The following is a 23,036-nucleotide window of genomic DNA, read 5'->3' on the forward strand; positions in this document are numbered from 1 at the left end:
ATATTAATTTTCTTTTAGCAAAAATGTTAACGTTTTTTGGGGTTTTTTTTGTTACATATCTCCCACACTCCCCCTCAGCTATAGTGACAGGTTCTAGTCATATATTTTCCTATTACCTCCAGCTTCCTAATATTTTTTGGCTTAAGCTACTTTTCTTTCCACCTGCTCACCCTCACCTTCCTGCTCCACACATATGTTCTATGACTAATGTTTAGTCTCCTCCCTTTGCCATACTGTATCTGCTCCATGCAATTCTTTGAAGCACGCACCAGAGTCCTGCTGTGTGAAATCCACATGTGCTTGCAGACTGTGGTGGAGTAGTGCAGAAACACAGAAACACAGCTGACTGAAGAGCCACAGTGTAGGCGCAGCGAGCAGATGATTGACGCACACAAACACACCTACGCTCCCGACCAGAGTAGACAGAGCAGCAGAATAGTTCACAGCCTCACTCTGAGTGGAATGGAATATTTGCAGACAGATAATGAACATTTGCCTCATTTCGCCTTTGCTTGTTATGTCTTTAGATACATGAAAGGTTAGGGTAAATCATGTTTTCAAGGTCCAAATAACAGATTTTTATTTACTAGGGCAGTTTTTGTATTATTTTGTACTAACTCCGGTCCTGTTCTTTAAAGTTTTTTTTTTACATTTTTGCATTTTTTTCAGGATTTTTTTTTTTTTTTCAATGGAATTTAAGTCTTAAAGGAATTTCTTTGCCTCTTCATCTAAATTTAGATTAGTTGGTCCAAGTGTTCCAAAGCCAACTTCTATAATTTAACAAAAAGTCTCACAGATACATCTTACAAAATTCTAATACCATGAAAACTTGGAATATTTGCTTTAATTTGAAAAAATGTTTTTTTTTTCTTTGCAATCTTTTGTTATGCTTGTGTGCGTCCATACATATGCAGATTATAGTCTTATGACCAAAGTTTGCAGAAGTATGTGTGTCTGATTTGCAAAAGAATACATACCACCTACAAAGTTATGTGTCAAAGATCAAAAAAAAGATTGCAGATATAGTTTTTTTGTCTATATTTAGCACAACTGAAAGTCACTGTGGCCACAAAGGAGGCATTGGTAAGGTGACATATGATGGAGAGAGATTCTATGTGCATGCAAACATATTTGGACTGCCAGCAATGAAAATTATTTAATAATATCAGCGGGAGAAAAGATGTCTGTTCAGGCTGGGACAAATCCATGTTGGTAGAAACTTTTTCTATATGCAACTAAACCAAAATAAAAACGACAATGTCAACTTAAATATTGTATTAATATTGTATTATGTTGTAATAGAGGAGTAACACTGATTGTTAACAACCATGAGATAAATATCAATGCAGCCCCTGTAAAAGGAACATAGAGGCTGCCTGAAAAATGCACAGCTCATGTAAAATAAGGGGATTTTTTTTCTCCCTCAATGTTCTTAAAGGGGTCGGCAAGAAACACATTTTTTTTTTTTTTTATCATTATGGGCCTTCTCTGTTTTGCATTATTTTGGGTCAAGCTAATTTTGTTTGGAGTTTGTGGAGGCAAATCCAGCTTTTAGTGTAATTCTTGCTCCCTCTTTATCAGAGCAGTGAAAGGGAGAGGAAGTGACAGTCAGCTTTTCCAGGTTTTATGATTGATATTTATTATTAACCCATGAGACCCCTGAAAGCCTCAAAAGCTAAATTTAAATGGGGTCTTAAATTGTGTCAAAAAAGTTAAAAATAAACTTTTTTTTTCCCACTAATGGTCACTAAAATGTTTTTAGGCTCAACATGTCCAGTATTAAAATTCAAAACCTTTATTCACAAATATGTTCTGTTTTGTGCCAAGAGGAGCCAGCCAATCCTGTTTGCGTATGCAAATTAGCCATGTGCTTTTTGCAGTTAATAAAACGGGCAACGGGGAACAGATTGCGCGAAGACAGCAGGTCTTCACTCCTGTTTGTGGACCTCATCGGACCTCCTCTGGACAAATTCGACCCAGTTCCATTCGTCAGAAACTGGATTAAAGCAGGACATGTGCGTGCATGAAGGAGAGAGACAGACAGAGATACAGACAGACAGACAGACAGTCTTTGTGTGTGTGTGTTTTCATAGACTGACTGCCTGTTCAGGCTCTCCACCAAATTCACAGAAAGCTTCATTCACCAAGCTGTCAGGAAGCTGAGCCCCCCTCAAAAAAAAAAAACAAAATCACTCCGGTCTCCTGCACTACGATTAATACTATATTTATTTACTGTTCTTTTGCACTGTTACTGTTACAAATGCTTTATCTTACATAATTGGTAATAATAATAATGATAATAAAAATAATCTTTCTGCTGCCATTACCATCTGCCTTTTTGCACTAGCATAAGTATTGCATATTTTATATTATTGTACATTTTATATTTTATTGTGAAATTGAATGTTTAAATTTTAGTATTAGGAACTGATCTTATCTGTTGTGCCTGTGCACTTTATCGGTTTCACTGTTGGTGAATGAGAAACGAACGTCCTCTCGAGTCCTTGTATGTCTGGTGAATCTGAAGAATTGACTTTAAAGCTGACTTGACTTTAAAATGTTATAGGCCTACTGCATATTGAGAAAATTTAGATTGGTATTGCGCAACAATCGGGAGATGGGGACCCCCCCAAATATTGACAGGTATTTCGCACACTGCTTATGGCCCTTTTAAACCTCTAATATATCATCATCCGCACATTCAAATGTACTGTAGATCACCTACAACACACCTACTTATTGCACATGCAGTTCTTTTGGGGTTTTTGGCCCATAAACTGTAGTACTCTTAACATTTGGATGACTATTTATAGATCAGGCCCTTACAGGGAAAACTTTCAGCCATTTATTTCTTGTCATTTACATGATATTGTATCACAGATAAAGACTACCTAAGATTTGCTTTCTCATTTGGAGAAATTGTTGTTATATAAGTTGAAAATATTGCAAACACATGATATCACACCCCAATAAGCTGTCCATCCATTCCATCCATTTTCCGTCACGCTTATCCCAGCTGCGGTCACGAGGGGTGCTGGTGTCTATCTCCAGCTGCTCCAGGGTACCCACGCAGGGCAACATAGAGGCAAACAGGCAAACCTAAGGAGATTTTAGAGAAACCAATTAACCTAACAGCCATCATGTTTCTGGACTGTGGGAGGAATAGTACCCGGAGATAACCCACGCATGCTCAGGGAGAACATGCAAACTCCACACAGAAAGAGCTCGGGCCGGCAATCGAACCCAGACCCTTTTTGCTGCAAGGAAGCAGTGCTACCCATTTCGCAGCTGTGCAGCCCCTCCGAATCAGCTAATTATCTCAAAATATTTGAAAAGGGAGAGTCTCTGGTCCCTCAGGCTGCATCAGTAGGATCCACAATTATTCGAAAGACTGCTGAATTTAAAGATGTCTGGAAGATATTCGTTGATATTCGTCTACAAAAGATCATTGCTAAGGAAGCAGATTTTTTGCCAAGCATATTCCTAGAGTTGAGTGGAAGGAAAAGTGAGGTAGGAAAAATATTTAACAGAGGTAACAGCAGCCTGGAGCAATAACCTAAGTCTGGAAGGAGGGCGGAGAGACACAGGTTCCACAATAATTGAAGTCTGCTCTGTTTTTTGGGGTCATGTCATCTGTTGGTAATGGTGTAATAGCAGAGTGTCTGAGACTATCTAAGTGTGCAGTTTAGATAGCTGACCATTAAGTACATCTGTGGCAGGCATGGTGTCTGCATGAACCATCTAGTATTTCTTCTCTAACTGCTCTCTACAGCTTTAACACCCTGTAGCTCCATCTAATATGTAAGAAATTCAAGGGTTTCAGGAAATGAACTCAAAGCTCCTATTGTTCCGTTGACATGTTCCCCACTGTAATCTTTGCACTTGAAGGCTTCATTCATCGCACGGATAAAAGCACATTATGAAGGTCCCATAGGAGAAGGACTAAAGGGGCTTATGTTTGAAATAAAATTATAACAGTAACAAAAAAGATGACAGTCAGTAATAAACTTACAATCAGACATATATTTTATAAATATATCAGTAACACTAAGGTTATTCTTTCTGGAAACAAATGCCAACCTCCCTCCCTATTTACGTAAAATGGTTCTGTCCACTGCTGTCACAGTGTCACACACAGCGTCTCACAGACAGCAAGTGGAAAGGGAGACGGCCCGATGCAGCAAAAATCAGGGAGCCAAACATAAGGACAAAAGAAAGAGATGTCAAGTGTAGACAATATATTGACCAATAGTTTTGCAGAAATAGTGGGTTATTTAGAGGTTATTACAATTGAAAGTTCTGGAACATTAACCTGTTGCCTAAGTCTAACTTTGTCCATAGTTTATAATCAATATTAACTATATCTTCTGGAGAAAATTCTGGATTTTTACATTTCACATTCAGGCAAACATTAAGCAAGCTGCTCTGCTAAAAAATGATTCATGTTCGGATCAGACACATCAGGAGCTACAGCCGTCTATCAGCGCCACCTTCACATGCACACGGGTACCTTGTGCGGAAGGAGATGATCAGCTGTCCTTTGAATATGATGGAGGAAAAAAACATTTATGAGAAAAAAACAAAAACTTTAGTTTGTATTTATTTTAGAATGGTTTTAGTGGTTTAAAAAGCATCAGCTGTCACTGTTTGGGAACATCTTCCCCCTGCTTTACAACAGAAATAGTAAATATTTCTGGTTCACAGACTGAGTGACTGCTCTTAGTAAATCCCAGAAAAATGTTTATATTTTCTGAAAATCTAAAGATTGAATAGCAAAACCCCTACAGCCTCATTTAGGTAGTTTATTTCCACCATGGATGCATCACATGTCAGTCTGCAGTTTTCATGTTAAACCATTGCTTTTGTTGAGAAACCCTGAGCAAGGGCCAGTGATTGTAAATGGAGATGCATGAGGAAGTCAATGGTGTATCTTTGATATTCGTGGATGATATTATATTGTTATACAAGTTCAACCGTTAAAATGTGTTTATCTATTTAAAGTGTGAGTCAAACACATGGTTTGGCTTTAAATTCCCACCGTTGTTTACTTGTTGCCCCGTTAAATTCCGTTTATACAGTATTCAAATTGAACTGATATATTTTATTTAATATATGAGCCTCTTTCAACTTAGTTTAACATTTACTGATTATTTTATTTATTAATATTGGTATAACATTAGAAATGTTTTATTGTTTGCTTGTTGCATCTTGTTCCAGACAGGACAACGTCAATTACAGTAAATAAAAAAAGGCAGTAGACTATGTTGTTTTTGATAGAGATTTTATCTATTTCTCCACAGATAGGAGAATAAGATTTCAATTCTAAGTATTTGTCTATATTTGTATGATAGAGTAGTCTTGCAGCAAAATATGGAGTCTGAAATAATTATATTATTATATAATATTTTTTATTATTATATAATATTATTTTAAGTATAAACTGTCATATTATTTTCCCAAATATTGAAATGATAAGCAGAAATATCTTTAGAATGCCTACTTTTGGGAAAGCCAGTATCATAATTTTGAGATTTCTATTCATGGGGACCAAATTCCCTGGCAGCATCCCTTCTACTAAAATACTATTGTAGATTCATCATACCTCTCAAAAAACCTACAAAAAGCTTAGCTGTGCTGAATAAAAGCATTCTTTTGACATTTTCAAGGACAAAGCAAAGCTCAAAGCTGTCTAATCCAAAAAAGACAGACAGTTTGATGCAGCTTAAAAAGATTGTAGATATTTTGCTTTCCAGGCAATATTGACAGGGGTAACCTTTCCTCAAATATTATAAGAAACTTGAAAACAACCTAAAAGTAACCATGCACTCGTTGTTCATGCTGCAGACGTCACCACTGAATAATCTACGACCAACATTGGAGGATGTTATAGAATTCTGAGCTGGAAAAGAGAAAAAAATACATTACTTATCAAGAACTGAGTGTAGCAGCAGTCGGCAACAATGTCCTCCTTTTTTTGAACAATATTCAGTCATCTCTCTGGGAACCCACTGCTTAGATGTATTTGGACAAAGACCCACCTACCTCAATTTGAGCTCCTATTATTGTGCTGCTGTCTGAATGAGCTGAATGGCTTTCTGCCCGGCTCGTCTTTATTGTGTGCGGCCGTCCTGCCTAAATGAAGACATGCAGGGTCTCCATTCACCAACTAAGAACAGCTGATTATTCACCACAGCTTTTATACATGTTACATTTTTCCACAAACTCTTGGAAATTTATATTAGTAATATTAAGCATTAGTCAGAGACAAAATATTATCTCTGTTTCCAAGGATCAAATGATCAACTGTAAAATTAATTTTATGGACAGCAATTGCCTCAAACCACATTTAATAAAGATATAGCATGTTAATTCAGCATTTCTAAAATAAAGCTCAGACTTCCTACATTTGAAGAGATCTGGAGACCGTAATATAAATCCAGTTTTAGATTGTTTATATTCCATTTATCCGTAAGGGTCTACAGATAAAAATTTATACAGCATATTCATAATAAAATCATTCCATGATGAGAAATGTCAACATAATGCCTTTTCTTTTTACCATCAGTAAAGTTTGATCCTTATAGCTAATGCTAACAGTCTTAGGTAGGATTTTTTTCGGCCATTGATGCTCCAGTTTACATTGCAGAGTGAACAAATGGCTCAAAAGAAGAAAAAAAAGGCGCAGAATCCAAACAAGTACTTCTTCGTGCTTTGGCTTATGGCGAACCGCTTACTTAACAGTGTAAGATTTACGCTTGGACGGTAGCCAATCAAGTAGCCAATCCAAAGAAGGCAGAGTGGATTTGCTAATGTTTTGTAGACACCAACACGGCCAGAGTTTATAGATTTAAATTTTCTGTGGGGCGGGGACTATAAGTGCAAAAATGCCATCCATCAATCAATTCCTTTTAAATTAATCTAGACACTTAATTTCTAAGAAAATCTCTCTAATACATTTAAAGAAAAACTAGGAAGTTCACACATGTACAGTAATAATGCCGATATGAACATAAACTTCTCCCCAAGCACATTCTGGATGTCCTACAGAGTTAATATCATGAGCCCCCTATATACCACAAGCATGAGTTCATGTAACGACCTCAGAAACTTGGACCCAACATTCAGACAGTTCAGGACAGTGAACAACAAGCTTTATTTGGAACCAATAACTCAGCGAGCAGCTGATCGTCAGCAGACGGGATAACTGGATTCACTGCAGTGGTAGAAAACACAGGTCAGTGACTGAGATATCGGGCTCATTATGACAAGGAGCAGAAGTCACTGACCTGGTTCAAAGTCCAGTCCAATCCCAGATGAAAGAGAGATAGTTAGCAGCAGTAGCCACTTCCAGCTCCCCGAATGATGATGTGATCATCAAAACGTAAGGGAGCAACAGTGTCCTTAAAGGAATAGTACACCCAAAACATGATTAGCCTTCATTTTCTACTCACCCCAATGCTGAACAACACTCTGCAGTACTTTTTTGATATCTCAAATGCATCTGGAGATCTGGGAGGCTTCTTGCTGTCTGCTGACATTCAAATAATGGAGGTCTATGGCGCCCGAGGCAGAAAGGTCCATAAAAGTCCACAAAAAACGTGTCAATATTCCTCCATACTGCTCGTCCAATGTATTCCAAGTGTCCTGAGTGGATAGCGTCCATAATTTACTCGAAACAAAGTCATTTAGAATGTTTTTAAAGCATAAACAGTAGTGTATAGGATTTCCTAAAAGCGCGTTCACGAGTCTACGGAAAGACCAAACCAGATGAAAGTGCGCATTCAGCGTCTGCTCTGCCGATAATGCAAGCTTAGAAGAAGAAATGTGCTGTTTACCTGTGCAAAGAAAGAAACAACGAAAGAAAAATGTCTGAGGACTTCAGTGTTGAGGAAGAGCATGAGTTCTTTGCCGAGCTGAATGCGCACTTTCATCTGGTTTGGTCTGCCGCGGTTTCCGTAGAAACAAGTGGATAAGATAGGTGCTAATGAGAAACTGGGCAGAATTACACAGGTGAATGGAATGAGCAACCAAGGCAGCCGCCAGCGCCAGGATCATGACAGTTCATGCTTCTTCGCTGTGCTCGCTTGCTTTATAAGCGCACCTGCATGTTGACCTGTTTCTGTCAGTAAACTGACTGTGATTGACTACTGTTTAGGAAATACTCTCCTCTTCAAACATCTGTTTTCTTCCCAGCTCTGGCTGGTAACTTAAGCAAAGCATCTTAAGGCAATTTTTTGTCAAAGATTTTATGTTTGCTTCAATGCTGGATCCTGTTGAAATAAGAAATATTTGGGATCATTTAAAGAATCATGCATCATCTGACCTTCTTTACTCTTCCTTTATTTATCTCAAACACATTTCCGCAGTACGAGCCTCCACCTAAATTACTCCTTTTCTTTTTGACCAAATGCCTGTCTTTGCTTTGGTTGACAAGAATCCATTCAGTACATCCATGTTGGTAGATAAAACATTCCCAATCAAAGGTTGAGGTAATCAATCTTGCAGCAGACACTTCTTTTCAGATTACTTGTCTTAAATTGATGTTAACTGCCGTCTTTAGCAGTCTCAAGACTATGTGGAACCTGAGTTTCTGATTGGTCCCGAATTTCCTTTTATCTGTGGCTGACAGTTTGGGTCAGTCTGTTGATAATTAGACAAAACGTGGCTTCCTAACAGTACAGGGATCCCCAAAAACCTCTTTGCTGACTCATAATGTAGTGTAATAAAGCTTGTTGTTATCTTAGCAATGCTAGCAAGCCTCAGAGGCCACAGAATGGAGATTTGCATCCTCATCTGTATTTTCTCCCTCTGGTAAACCTCTTTATCTGCCACTGATTTGAATGCTTTTAGTGGCAGCTTGCAGACAAATGCTCCAGCTTGTGGATTGGCATCTGTGTGTGTTGTGTGTGTATGAGCATTACTGTCTGCATTTGTCCTCTATTTGTGGTAATTACATTTGACCTGGCCAATTGGCACCTCTGGCTAACAGTACCACTCTATCCTACGCGCCGCTCCTCTCTCTCTATCTCACTCTGTTAGGTAAGTGATTTATTTTGGCCTCAATAATGTGATGGTGTTGCTGTGATGCTGAATGCAGTCATCAGATATTTTATTTGTTTGTCTTGTGCCTATGCTGGCGTGTAAAAATCCAAAAATAAAAACAAGAGGAATCTTTGTAGTAAATAAAATAGCTGACTCCTGAATAGTTGATAAAGAATAAAAAAATAAATAAAAATTCAGAAAAACTGAGAGAAAGTCCTGTTACCTTCGATTTAATCATCTTTTGTGGTTGCTACGAACCTGATGACTGAGAATTTACACTTGCAGTTTACTGACCTGTCATAAAGGCAAACACGGTTTTTTGACAAGGGTCCAAGAATTACAATATTTAATTCTTAAAACCATTTGTTAAACTCTGGACTAAAACCCAGACCAACAAACACAGACTAATACATCCATATCATTTGTCTTACATATTGATAACCTGTAAAAATAATTTTAACAGAACCTTCCAAGCTTTCCAGATAAAGTGGTATCTTGTGCCCACCTACCAAAGTTTGGTTTTAGCCAATCATGATGACATATGTAATAGCAACAGATGCCATGTGAAAGCACAACAACATACACTTCTACTCTATTCCTCTTTTAAAGATAAAATCATGGATTCTGAGGAAAAAAACGGACCTGACAGATCCAGCTACTTGTATCCCCTTCTGTGCTGCCATGTTTGTTTTAGTGCGGCTGTTGGCTCGGCAGCTCTTGCTTTAATCATATGTCCTTCATTAAACCATTGAACTGCAACATGCCTTGAGGACCTAATTTGGGTCCTTGGAAGTTTGAAGCAGGAACAGGAAAGGAGGAATTCTCATGTGTTTTTAAACGTATGAGAAGTCAGCATGCAGGTAACGATAGCCAAGGCTCAACGTCCTGTCAAATCCTGGTCAGGACACAGTACACGTCATCTGTCGGCCAAGTTTTAAAATAAAATTATCAACAGTTACAGTCGTCTTTTTGCATATAGTGTAAGAAGGCTTAGCAAATCTGAAATCTTTATGCCTTAAAAAAATTGCTTCCACTTCTTATAGAGCAAATCTATAAAGGAAAAACATACTCCATCATTGAGTGTGGCCTCACTGAACAGACATAACATCAGCTGCAAGATTGCTTTGCATACGTGAAGCTGAAAGACATTGTAAGCAAAGCTTCAATGGTGACACAGTGTAGCAAACTGTTATTTGAAGAATTTAATGATCAGCAAACCTTAAGGCAAAGACACAGGGCAGCCTTTTGTTCTACATAGGCAGTAACAGAAAAATTGACATCAACATCCACATTTCCCACCAAAAGAGGAAGAATAATAAAAGACACAATCAGGTGGGTGTCTAATGCAGTTGTGTCTGATCTGTTTTCTGGTTGCAAAGGTAGGTGAGGTAAAATAGTACGTAAACAAAAGAGTGAAAAACTGACCTATGTTTTTATAGCATTAATGATCAGGCTGTGAACAATTATTTGCAGCCCATGCCAACACTTTGCCTTGGATACAATTTATTACCATTAATAAACAACAATATTTTTCTAAGCTAAATACCAACACAATAATCATTACCGGTACAAAAGATGGAAGGATTGTTGTGTACGATGGTACTGTTGATGCCGTCATGTTTAGTGGCTCACAGCACTGTCCATCTTTTACAGATTTTTAAGATTATTTTTTCTTTTTTCCTTTTTTAGGATTATAATTAACTGTGTTCCACCCTCTAAATACTTTGGTTAAGCTTTTCTAGATTGCATGTTACCCAAAAACAACATTTCTGCTTTTTTAACAAAATTCCCCATGTCTGCTATACCTTCCAATAGCAAAATGCTAAGAAAATCGAGAGAGACACAGCTGCTCCTTTAAGGGAAGCTCATTTTACGTCGGAACGAATCATAACCACTCATTGGTTAGTTGCTGATGGGCCTCCAGGATTGATTGACAGGTGGCCTCATGTCAATTGGATAGGCTTCACTACCTTATATTAACTATATATGGTAAAGGCAATCATTTAAATAAATACTAATAAAACGAAAAACAGAAATTCTCATCCAAACAAACAAGTATTTTAAAACTGCTGCTTTGAGATTGTTAAATCATTATTAATAGTTGTGCTCAAAGTAATAACCATAAAACATCACTAACTGGATTATCCGCTGTTAGTAATTACTTTATTTTTTGTCATGATGGGTTCTCAAAAGGAGACCCAATTATGCAGAACACCACTTTGACGGACACAGGGAAGAAAGTTAAACACGTTTATTATGCACAACACACAGAATGTACTGATGACAGGTTCGGGCCTGGGTTCTGGTTTCACCGGAGTCTGCGTGAGAGACAGAGTGGTTAAGGACTGCTGACAGGATTTGATTTCCAAGTGAGCTCTGATTGTACCTTGAGGGTTCTTGAGGTTCTCATTGGGAGAGTCACTGTTGGTTCTGGAGAGGTGTCTTTCAGCAGAGTCCGTTTGCTGCTTCAGCGTCTCACGTCTAGCTTGAACAGACCTTAGCTTTGGTTTCCCAGCTCTGGTCCAGAGCTGCTTGGAGGTTCTCAGAGAATCTTCAGGGTTTGGCTCAGAGGGTCGGCTCGGCAGGTAAGCTCTTCCTGAGCTTTCACGGAGAAGACACGGGTTTCCTGGAAACACAGAGATAATGGTTAGAATCCAACCTGGATTCAAAGTCATGGAAATACTCAAAGATCTAGGCTTTAGCGCTGACCAACTGGAACAACACTGCGGCGTTGAGGCAAGGTCTGAAGACAGCTTATATAGTGGATCCTCTGATGATCTAGATGAGCTGCAGCTGTGCAGGAAGCTCCCTCAGAGGATCCACGGCGGACTCTGCTGGAGAAAGAGGGGATTTTCTCCAGCTCCCAACATTTTTAAATGAAAAATAGTTTATTTGCAGGTCTTGGGGAGCAATGTTAAATCAACAACCCATTTAAATTGTCAAACTGTTAATTAACTACAATTGTTTTGCTTATTTAAAGGAGAATGTTGATAATGATAGTAGTGTATCATGTAGGGTGGAGTGAAGAGAAATAAGTGAGGCCAGTTTTTCTGTGGTCCTTGGTTGCAGACAATACTGGTTTATATTCCATGTAATGTACATTAAGTGTTGAAGTTTGTGAACAGACTTGCTAACACTCATGTTTTTCAAAAGACTAATATGGTTTAGGATTTTCAGTATTTGAAAGCTTAGATATTATGATACTAAGGCTGTGCAGTATGAGTGGTATCAGATGGTGTCCAGGGATGTAGGGAAATAAATATGATGGTTTTTAAGGTTTTGTTAATGGAGTAAAATCACCAAAAACAAGAGGGATTAACTCAGAAGAAAGGTAAATATTTTGCTATTGAAAACTCTTCTACTGTATCTTTAGGAGCTATTGCTCGGTTAGCAAACTAAGGGGCTGTGACTCAGTGGGAGGAGGAGTAAACCAGCACGCAGTGATAGGGCTCTGATTCCAGCTGCCTTCTACCACAAGTTGATGCGCCACTGGGCAAGGCACTTAACCTCAAGTTACCTACTGATCTCCATATGGGTGTAATAATCTGTATGCTTATGTGAATGAGACTGAGCGAATGTGGCTCCAGTGTAAAGCGTTTGGGGACCGCCGTACATAAAATAATTTTTTTATGTCAGGGCAGTTCAGAGAGACTGATTTAACCAAAAGATCAACTCAGCAACAGTGCGCTAAGGGGTCCTAGCGTGTTGGAACGACATTTTTTCAAAACATAAGCATAGTTCCTATAGGACCCCCCCATCCATCTGTCTCTGTGTGAGTGCAGCTTACAGGCTGCTCTCCTAGCAAACCTAATTTACTGTCGGCCGTGGCTGCCAGCAGGTTACTGGAGCCCACTGCTTCTACGTCTGTATGACCAATCACAGGAACATTTCACCAGCCGGGGACTGGGGAAGAGACAGAGAAATTGTGTTCGCACTGTGGATGTATTTATTACTGGTCCAGAATGCTGTTACTTTTATTACTGGCTTTGTTCTGGCTGAGTCTCAGTGTAATCATTTTGGTCTCTCCTCCAGTCTTACTCTCTTTATCTTTCTCTCTCAATCTTCTCCCTTGCTCTGCCTAAATTCATAACAGCTCCAAGTTACCTTGCAATGCTTTTTATACTTCCTCTTGTGTGTCAAGGCTTTCAACAATGTTTAAGGTGTTTTACACTTATCAATAATTCAGACTGATCAATACTCTTGAGTTCCCCCAGCCCCCCATGTCACCGGAAATAATGTGAAATTTCAGAATAATGTCTAAATGTCAAAACAGTTACTCTTTTTCATATAATCTGGAGTTACTACTAAAAGGATTTAATATTTAGCAATATAAATTCCATTTTCATCCGTCCATTTTCTACTGCTTTGTCCAGTCAGGGTTGTGGTCAGCCCAGTGCCTATCTCCAGCAGTCTATGGGCAAGAGGCGGGTACACCCTGGACAGGTCGCCAGTCTGTCCCAGGGCAACACAGCGAAACAACAACACCCACATACAAGGAGAATTTAGAGAAGCAAATTAACCTAACAGCCATGTTTTGGGAATAAACCGCAGTACCCAGAGAGAACTCACGTATGCACAGGGAGAACATGCAAACTCCATGCAGAAAGACCCAGGGATCCCAGGAATTGAACCTTGAACCTTCTTGCTACAAGGCAACAGTGCTACCCACTGACTACTGTGCTGCCCAGTTATTAAAATTAAGATAAATCATTAAAAGATAGATTATAAATGCACTTTATCATTTTCGTCATCATTTGCAGAAGCAGGAATAGAGAATGACACCTCACTATATGTTGTAATTCTCACTTTAAAGTCGTAGGGAAACGGCTGTTCCAACCTTTCCATTTACAAATTCTCTCGAGTGGTGCACAACCTTACACGAGTGAATAAAGTGAATGTAATTGGTCGTTTATCAAGAGGGCAGGATTTTTGTGGCGGAAGATGCGCAAGCATCTTGCTAAGCAGTTAGCAACTTCGTGCTAGTAGGTTCCCACTGGGAAATTACATTGGGACAAAGTAGCACTAAATTGGTGACTAAGCAACAACGCTGTGAAGGAACGCTATGGACAGCGGAAACATGCAAGAGGAGGAGAGTTTTGTGTTGTACTGGAGGTTGTGGATGAGTCTCCTCCGTCATACATTTTTTATTTAGAAGAGGGAAAATGGGAACAAAGTTGTTGTGGAAGAGGGCGGCAGAAGCTTGGTTTGGTGTAGAAGGCTTACAGCCGTACATGTTTGAGTAAGCCACAATGATTTGAGATTTAAGTATGACTTCCCTACAACTTAAAGTATCAGCAGAAGAACCTTCCCAGAAGACCCTATGGTTTGGGAGGGCCTGTAGGATAAAGGCAAATCAAACTGAATGGATCAGGTTTATTGAGAGTTTTAAATGCTTGTAAGATTAGGCTACTTAAAACTTAGAACTTTGAGGTGAAAAGACAGCCATTGGAAAGACTTTATAATCAATATGATCAGTGTGTTCAGATCCTTGTCAGGTTTTGTCCAGCTCAATTGTGGAGTAAAGGAGCAATAGCTTTTCTGTTTTTTAGGAGGTCCAGTAGACGGAGAAGTTCAATAAACTTTGAGGTTGTCCCAGATTAGTCGTTTGAAACAACTTTGACTTGGTTTTTGAACCTTTTATTGGGATGAAATACGACGACTTTGTCTGATTCTAACAAGTATTAACGATAAAATTCAGAAAAAACCTCTGTTACAATACTTTTTGAAATATTTTCTTTTCAAACTGTTGCATTTTGTTGGTTTGAAAAAAGCATATTTCATTTTTACATTTTTTATTTTCTTCTATTTTTTTTTCAAAACTGGTCTTTTCAGATTGAGTTGTGTGATTTGCATTCTCTCAAATTGCCTTTTACAGATCACATTCTCTTCTGTTTTTTGGGGAAAGAAAAAATTACATAAGATGATTTTTTAATAAAATATGTTTTAAGCATACTTCTTATACTTCTGACAGTGGACAGGAAAAACTCATTTTTAACAGAAAGAAACCTCCAGCAGAACCAGGCTCAGTGTGAGCGGCCACCTGCAGAGGCCGACTCAGGTTCAAGGAGACCGAAGCAGAGATACAAAACGCAACTGTAAAAGGCAGCCCAGTCCAGGGGACACACAGCAAGGCAGATGAGATAGACTACAGTTTGCAGTTTTGCAAGTTGGGCACATTAGAGAAGTTTTTTACCTTTTAATATTAGACCCCAGCACAGACTCTAGACTCTAAAAATGTGAAACATTTTTGAAATCTTACTAAAATGCACTGCAAGTAATGATCTTAGAATTTTTTATATAAGTACATTTTCAAATTTTTTTTGTATTTTTTTTATTTTGTATGTATTCATAAGACCTGACAAATGAATTATTATATCTACCTGGTAACCTTAGTCTTATTTGGACTTTCCCTCCCTGTTTGTTTTCTGTCATTTTACCTCCAGGGAACTAAAACATTTCAGACTTCCATCTCACTTTTGTTTTCCTGATCTTCTGTTTTTGGCCCCACCATGCTGCCATCCGTCCCTAACAGGGCTTAATTGGATGTATTAGCTTTGAGAGCTTGCAGGAGTTCTGTGTGTTCCCAGTTAATCATGAGCAGACTCTCAAACGGCTAACACAGCGGGAAGAAAAAAAGGCTCCAGGGACCGACTCTCACCCCTGCAGAGAGGGCTGGGAGAATGGTGTTCTCTTGAGAATGCCAGCAGGAGTTTTTAGGTTTCTTTTTTTTAAGACAGAGCTCTTACAGAGATAGAGCAGCAGGCATATGCTTTAACAGAGGCAAAACACCCAGACAGCTGCACATAATCCAAGCTTGTCAGTCCTACAGCTATCACTCAAAAACTCATATTCTATTATTAATCAACTCTGGGGATCTGATTTGCAATTATCCTTTGACATCCTGCCATTAAAGTAAAGTGACATTGTGTTTTATGTCCGGCTGTTAAAGGTCCTCTAATAAAAGCAGACACTCATTTTTACAGCATTCACAAACTATGAAAAAGCTAATTAGACATATAGAGAGAATACAACAGATTTATCCTCTGATGTCCAACATCAGACACATTGTTAAAGGGCTGGTGAGTTTTGCAGCTCACTTTACACGGCCACATAGATGAGCTCATCTGTTTGGATGTAGTGGGCCATCGTGCGTGTTTGCCGCTAAAATAAACAGAAGGCTGTCGTCTGACTTGTCAGATCGAATCTCAGATGAGAATGGATCTGTAGTTCAAACATATTCACACATTTACATACTTTTGCTTATATGATTTACCTTCTTTGGTGAGTGGAGAATGAAGTTCTGAATCCAGACGGCATCACTTCACAGTTCCTATATGAGAGCTTTACTATGCTTACTGTAAGGAAAAATAATCTCCTTCTGATGGACTCTTCACACCTCTACCATACTGTTTTTGGCTAGCAGGAAGCGCTGACTTAAAAGGTCAGAGTAAATTGAACTGTCAGGCTGAAGGGGAACCAAAAGTTATTTTTAAAACAAATATAAAACAACCTCCAGTTTTACTTTATAATTAACTGCTTTTTATGACGAGTTTTAGGGCCAAAGAAGAGAAAAAATTAATTGGGGTGAGGATTTTTTTCCCCTCCTCCTCGCAAAGTCATTAAAGTTGAAATGTTGAGAATAATGTCCAAGTATAGTCTTAATAATAAAGCTACGCTTTATTCAAATATGGCCAAACAGGAGTCTCTCGTTAATCACGTCTTGTGACTTTATTATTGACTTTATTCTTTAAACCCTTTTCAACTTTTTTATTGATCATTCTACTTTATTCTCGTCATCTTCCTTCAATTTCATTTTTTCATTTCTGTGGCCCTAATACTCCTTCATAAGCTTTGAGCTGTTTTAAGAAGATTGCATAAAAAATGTATTAAAAAAGAACAAGAAAAGGGTCATGTTTAATTTTAAAGACGGTGTACTTTATCTATGTTGATCTTTTGATTTAGACGTCCTCCCCTTCTGTTTCCTCTGGCTTCCATTTTACAATTAGAGATTTTTTCCTTCAAGTTAGCAAAAAAAAAGATTCTGCAGGCAACTTCTGGACATCAGTTTGAATCAATTTCTACAATCCTTTTACCAGTGTTCAGATCAAACTGTTTGATGTGGCTCTGCTTACATTTTTATGCCACTTTTTCCTGAAATTTGAAATAAATGCTTCCCTCCCTGAGGTCAGAAGACCTCCAGTCTGCCTCTAAGCCCTCCAATTGTTAATAAAGCTTCATACTCCAACAGCTCCTTCCTTTATTAATTATCCCATCCTTGAATTGTGCACCTAATAATTTTTCCGCTCAGCCTAACCCTTTAACAGTGCGTGTTGTAGTGAAGTGTGTTGGTAATCAGAAAGTAGAATGAGAAATCTTTAGCTCTGATGACAAAGCAGAACCACGTACCAAAGTCAATGCAGACGCAATATGGCCGACCTTGAGCCAAAATGGCAACAAGCTCCCGACGTCGTATGGAAATAGCTATTATGTTCACTGAACTGTGAATGTATGGCATACCTCATTATGATTATTGCTCCATTTATTGCAGAGATGGCATCAGGCATTGATATAATAGAGTCACTTCATAAAAAAGAAACAAGGTGACAGATAATCTGTCAAGATGGAAGCAATCCTTATTCTGGCATTAGCTGTGCAACGCCAGCAGCGCAGCTCCCCGCACATGTGCGCTCTCTTGTTTCTTTGCCTGGCAGGTCACCTCAGATGTGCTGAGTAGACTGTTATGTCTTTATTAGATGTAAACTGACCTCAGGTTAACCAGAATGCTCCGGCCCTGGCACAAAGAGCTCTAACAACATATGGAGATTCCTCCGCCTCCAGGCTAAACATTACGGGCCTCTCCAAATAAACTGCAAAAACCTGTGCCAGGACAGAAGAAAAGGGACTTTTTCACTGGAAGAGAAGCTTCAGTTTTGTAATTAGGGAGTTTAGAGAGGAAAAGAGGGCAAATAAAGAGAGGGATACAGAAAGAAGAGGAGTTGCTCAGCTGATTCCTTTTATTCAATGTTCCTCAGGCATCCTGATCTGCTCTGGCGGCTTAGCCTCGTCATTAACAGCTTTAGATTTAATTAGCAGCCATTAAGCCTCTGTTTTACTGGAGGAGCTTACAAATACTTAATCACTGTTTGGGTAATGTACCATGTGTAGCGCTGTTGATATGGACGCAAAGGGAAGAATTATGTAGCATACAGTAGGTGTTATTCTTGTTCAGACCCCTTTTTTGGTACAACGTATTTGTTTGAAACGTATTTGTAATCAATCTGCTGTAAACATCTTAATTCCCCAGGCCTTTTTGGTTCAGGCAGATGCTTCTTGCTTATTGAGGCATATAACATTTGTAAAAACAAAAAAACAACAATAGAGCTGACCGAAGAAACAAGCAGACCACTACTAAATCTACTCCAGGCCACTAGGGATGATAATATGGGGGAGGTGATGTCCTAGTGGATAGAGCAGTGCGCTTTTGCTCTAAGAAAGCACACAGTTCGATCCCCACAGCCTGCACGCTGGGTCCCTGAGCAAGACCCTTAACCCCACACTGCTCCACGGGCGCCACACAATGGCAGCCCACTGCTCCCTAAAGGGCATGGGTTAAATGCAGAGGTGAATTTCTTCAGTGTGAGATCAATAAAGTTAAATTATAAAAACTATTCATTTTCATAAGATACAACTCATAAATATCAAGGAACTGCCTCTCTCCAAATGTTTGCTCCAGTTAACGGTTTGAGAAACAGTGAGGTTTGCACTGGAAAAACTGAAATTAAATAAATGGATTCTCTTGAAATAAGGGGAGTCAGGCTGGGCGGTCGGGTATATCTGCGTTAACTGCGACACACACGCAAAACACCTGGTTTCTGAGCATAAACCAGCCTTAAGACAATTTACATTTAAAATAAGAAAACATTTTAAATAATATAATTCAGCACTGTCTTATTTCGAGTGCAGAATATCTAATTATCTTACAGTGTTTTAAGTGTATAATACAAATTTTATCGAAAGGTCATCTTATTTGACTACTCAAATTAAGGATAAATAAACTTATTTTACCTTTTTTATTTTTTTTCGCAGTGTGCAGCTGTTATGAGCAGATACCAGGATGACTACTATTTGCCCAATCAGTCAAAAAAAAATAATACGGGTTTATTCTGAATGCTTTGCACCAACTCTAACATAACATGTCATACACTGGAAAAACGATCTAGAAACAAGTTAAAATTTCCTAAATTAAGTGTATTTACCCTTAATTTGAGTTGGTAAATTAGATAGTTTGCGAATGGAATGAGTATTTTTACTCTGAAAATAAGATAATTAGATAATATGCACTTGAAATAAGACAATGCAATTGTGTTTTCTTATTTTGAGTGGAAGTTTTCTTGTTTCATTGGCAAAATGTCTCTTTAACCTCCTCAATACAAGAACAAATGTACTTATTTTAAGAAAAAAGGACTTATCTAGATTTCAATTTTTTCCAGCATAAACAGAGGTGTCGGTCTCCACTCATTTATTGGCATGCAGACAGAAGAGCACAGAAAGTCCCTATTACTGCATCTCTTACTACCTTTATCCTACTCCTATATTGGATCTTAGGGTTAGAAATTTTCAAACTTTTCTTGCTTGATTTTTTTTTATGTTGAAAGTAAAAACGTACACTTTTGACTTTATTTTCTGCATTCCATTCCATTCTCAGTCGATTATATATTTTTTTCATGCTGAGTCTTTAAAGCACTGAGTTTAACCTGTGTATTTTTATTATCTATGGTGCTTGTGACTTCTTCTATCAATTCAATGACGGCCATTGCTGTAGATCTTTGTGATCTAAATCCATACTGACTTTTTGAATACAGAGTTATGGAATGCAATTAATAAATAACTGCAAACTGCTTAAACCAGAATATCTAGATTTAATCTTCTCTTACATCTAATACCCAAAGAAGACTTACTAACAATAAAGTCAGGACAAAGAAACGCTGTCATCACTTTGAAAAATCAGGCATTGGCTCAGTACTTTGCTATAAAACACACCTTTTGTTAACTGGCTTTGGTGATTCGTTGGTTCCAGATCATATTCAGCCCGATAAAGCTGTGGTTCAGCTTTAATCAGGAGGACACTGAGCAGCTCTGTTAAAATGTTCCTGCTGGTTGTAATTAAAAATTTAAACTAAAAACATTATTCCATGAAGTGTGACTTGTGGTAAGCATATCTAAAATATATGATTCTTTATTTTTACTGGTGTTTTAACGAGGTTTGTTTCATAAATGAACCTTTTAAAAACATCAGCCAGGTATAGACCATACTTTATACTAAGCCCAAAATAAGCCTCGATCATTTGTCAATAACTGATCTGATATATTATTCATTTTTTGGTTTTCATTTGCTGTAATGAAAATACATATATTTCAATTTTCACCGAACAACATATACAGACAAGTTCATCATCCCCTTTTCTTATTCTTCATTTTATGCTCACTCTTTTTCTTCTTGTTCTTAGACTTTGCTTGGAGGCCAGGGACCCTTACTGCGGCTGGGACTTCAGGCAACGCAAATGCACCACGCTGGAGGAAAGCTCCAACATGAGCCAGTGGAAACAAAACATCACTGTCTGTCCGGTAAGACTGACCTCACTGCAGCATTTACTGTACGCATTCAATTGGCCTTCTTTCCTTTGGCCTAAACTCAGCAGATTGTTTATCTCTGCACACGTCAGCCTTTACATGACAGCTTCTGTCAGATTATCAATAAACAGTGGTGACCCTCAGCCTCTAGAGGTCAAGGACTCCCATACTAACACAAGCCTCATGTGTTCAACAGATGGAGTTTTTGTTCCCCAAAGCTTCATGGAAGTTTCTCCTCATGTCACTTTTCTATGACGGGAATCAAATTGAACCCAAATAAAATTAACCTCTGAAATGTAAAAAAAAATGTCTTTCAGCTGCGTAACCAGACCACTGATGGTGGCTTTGGACCCTGGACTTCATGGCACCCCTGTAACAATGATGATCCACTGGATGGTGTGAGCTCCTGTTTGTGTCGCTCCAGATCTTGTGACAGTCCCGCTCCTCGGTGTGGAGGCAAAAACTGTGACGGCCCAACTATTGAAGTCTCAAATTGCTCAAGGTCAGAAAATAAAAGTCTAAAATGTGGACATTTTGTAACCTGTATGCTAGAAGGAATTGTTTTTGATTCAATTCAATTCAGTTTAGTATATTGATATAGGCCAATTCACATTGCGCATGTCATCCCAAGGCATTTTAAAGAGACTATTTAACCAGATCATCCAGTCACATTGATTCAAAGTTTTCTGTCTAAGGAAAACCAGTTGATTGCATTGACTCATTGACCCAAATGCAATGCACACTAAGCATACTTGTAGCAACAGTGGAGAGGAAAAACTCCCTTTTAACAGGAAGAAACCTCCAGCAGAACCAGGCTCAGTGTGAGTGGTCATCTGCTGAGGCTGACTGGGGTTCGAGGAGACAGAAGCTGACATAGAAAAAGAAGCAGAGATACAAAAGGCAACTGTCAAACAGCTCCATAGGCGGCCCCATCCAGGAAACACACAGCATTGCAGACGAGCTCCGAGCCAGTTCAAACGTTGAAGGATGATAGAGAGCAAATCCAGTTACCCACAGTCAGAGAAACAGGACTATGTACACTGAAAACCAGGCCAAGCTCCAACTTCTATAAACAAAGGTGTTGATGGCAGCAGCACAGCTGATATTTCTCTACGGGATGGTGTCACAGTGAAACAGGAACCAGATGAAACTACTACTGTATGATGAGAAAAAGCTAACAAATATCACAGAATGCTATTATAGAGATACACTGAAGCAGAATGATCAACAGGGCTCCCTATGTTCTCCAGCATTCTAAACCTATAGCAGCATAACTATAGAGATAGCTCAGGATAACCTGAGCCACTGTAACTATAAGCTTTATCAAAAAGGAAAGTTTTAAGCCTAGTCTCAAAAGTAGACAGAATGTCTGACTAAAACTGGTAGTTGGTTCCACAGGAGAGGAGCCTGATGACTAAAAGATCTGCCTCCCATTCTACTTTTAGTAATTCTAGGAACCACTAGTAAATCTGAAGATTTCATTACTAAATACTTAAAGCATCATATTTCTACAGCAAATGCCTGTAACATATTAGAGGGTGTTACATGTATAAAGTCTTCTGTTATATAGCTTTTTTTCACTGCATTTTCTAATGGAGACTTGGAAACTATGAATGTTAAGCCTAAATAGCTTTAGATACTTTGTTTTAACAAAGTGTGATTGTTGACTATTGCTTTAGTTTATGCAAAATCTTATTTTGTTTTTATCTTTATTTGCTTTTATTCTGCTTTTTTTCCTTTCCTTTCCTATTTTACTGTGAATTCATGTAAAGCAATATAAATAGTCTTTGCACTGAATTGGGCTATAGCAATAAACTTAAAGGCTACGTAGTTTGAAAGATTTGAGTTAAATAAACCTACAAACAATACACTTTTGTGATGATTGTAAAGATCGATCAAAACAGATTTAGATTATAATTGTAAAAACTACTAATTGCAAGAAATTATGCTAATAATAATGGAAGATGTGCTGTTTTTTTTTTTTTAGGGTTTTCTGTTCAGAGCCTTTCTCCTGGTCAATTAGACCAGCCTCCTACTGGGATTAGAGATCACAATAATTTTTGCTTTTTGTTGAAGGACTGAAAAAGTTTCTCTTCTAATAAATGCATGTATTTAAAATTTATTTATCTAAAATGAAACTACTTTCAAGCCAACATACAATATATTTCTGTTTTTTTTTTTTTTTGTGCATCTATAACCTTGACTTTTGTTAAGGCACATAATGCAGTAGTAGCCATGGCAAGATGAAAAAGACTTACAGGAAAGAACTGAGTCTTTTTTTATTATCCTACCATTTCTTATTCCATCCTCTAAAAAATGATTCAGTGAAGTCTGTATAGTTTAAAAAGGCTGCCGGTGAAAAA

At 38.3% G+C, this 23,036-nt stretch overlaps 1 protein-coding gene across 2 annotated transcripts in view; it reads left to right on the plus strand.

Moving 5' to 3' along the window:
• The window catches only part of sema5ba (sema domain, seven thrombospondin repeats (type 1 and type 1-like), transmembrane domain (TM) and short cytoplasmic domain, (semaphorin) 5Ba), a 304,696-nt gene that overhangs the window by 245,788 nt on the left and 35,872 nt on the right, over positions 1–23,036 (plus strand). For both annotated transcript variants that reach the window (XM_038277743.1, XM_038277742.1), the window contains exons 13-14: positions 20,550–20,667; positions 20,991–21,175. In XM_038277743.1, the coding sequence (XP_038133671.1) occupies positions 20,550–20,667; positions 20,991–21,175 (303 nt within the window). The remainder of the gene's footprint in view (positions 1–20,549; positions 20,668–20,990; positions 21,176–23,036) is intronic.

This window comes from Cyprinodon tularosa, unplaced genomic scaffold (genome assembly GCF_016077235.1).
Source record: "Cyprinodon tularosa strain WSP-4 unplaced genomic scaffold, ASM1607723v1 ctg134, whole genome shotgun sequence".
NCBI classification, from domain to species: domain Eukaryota; kingdom Metazoa; phylum Chordata; class Actinopteri; order Cyprinodontiformes; family Cyprinodontidae; genus Cyprinodon; species Cyprinodon tularosa.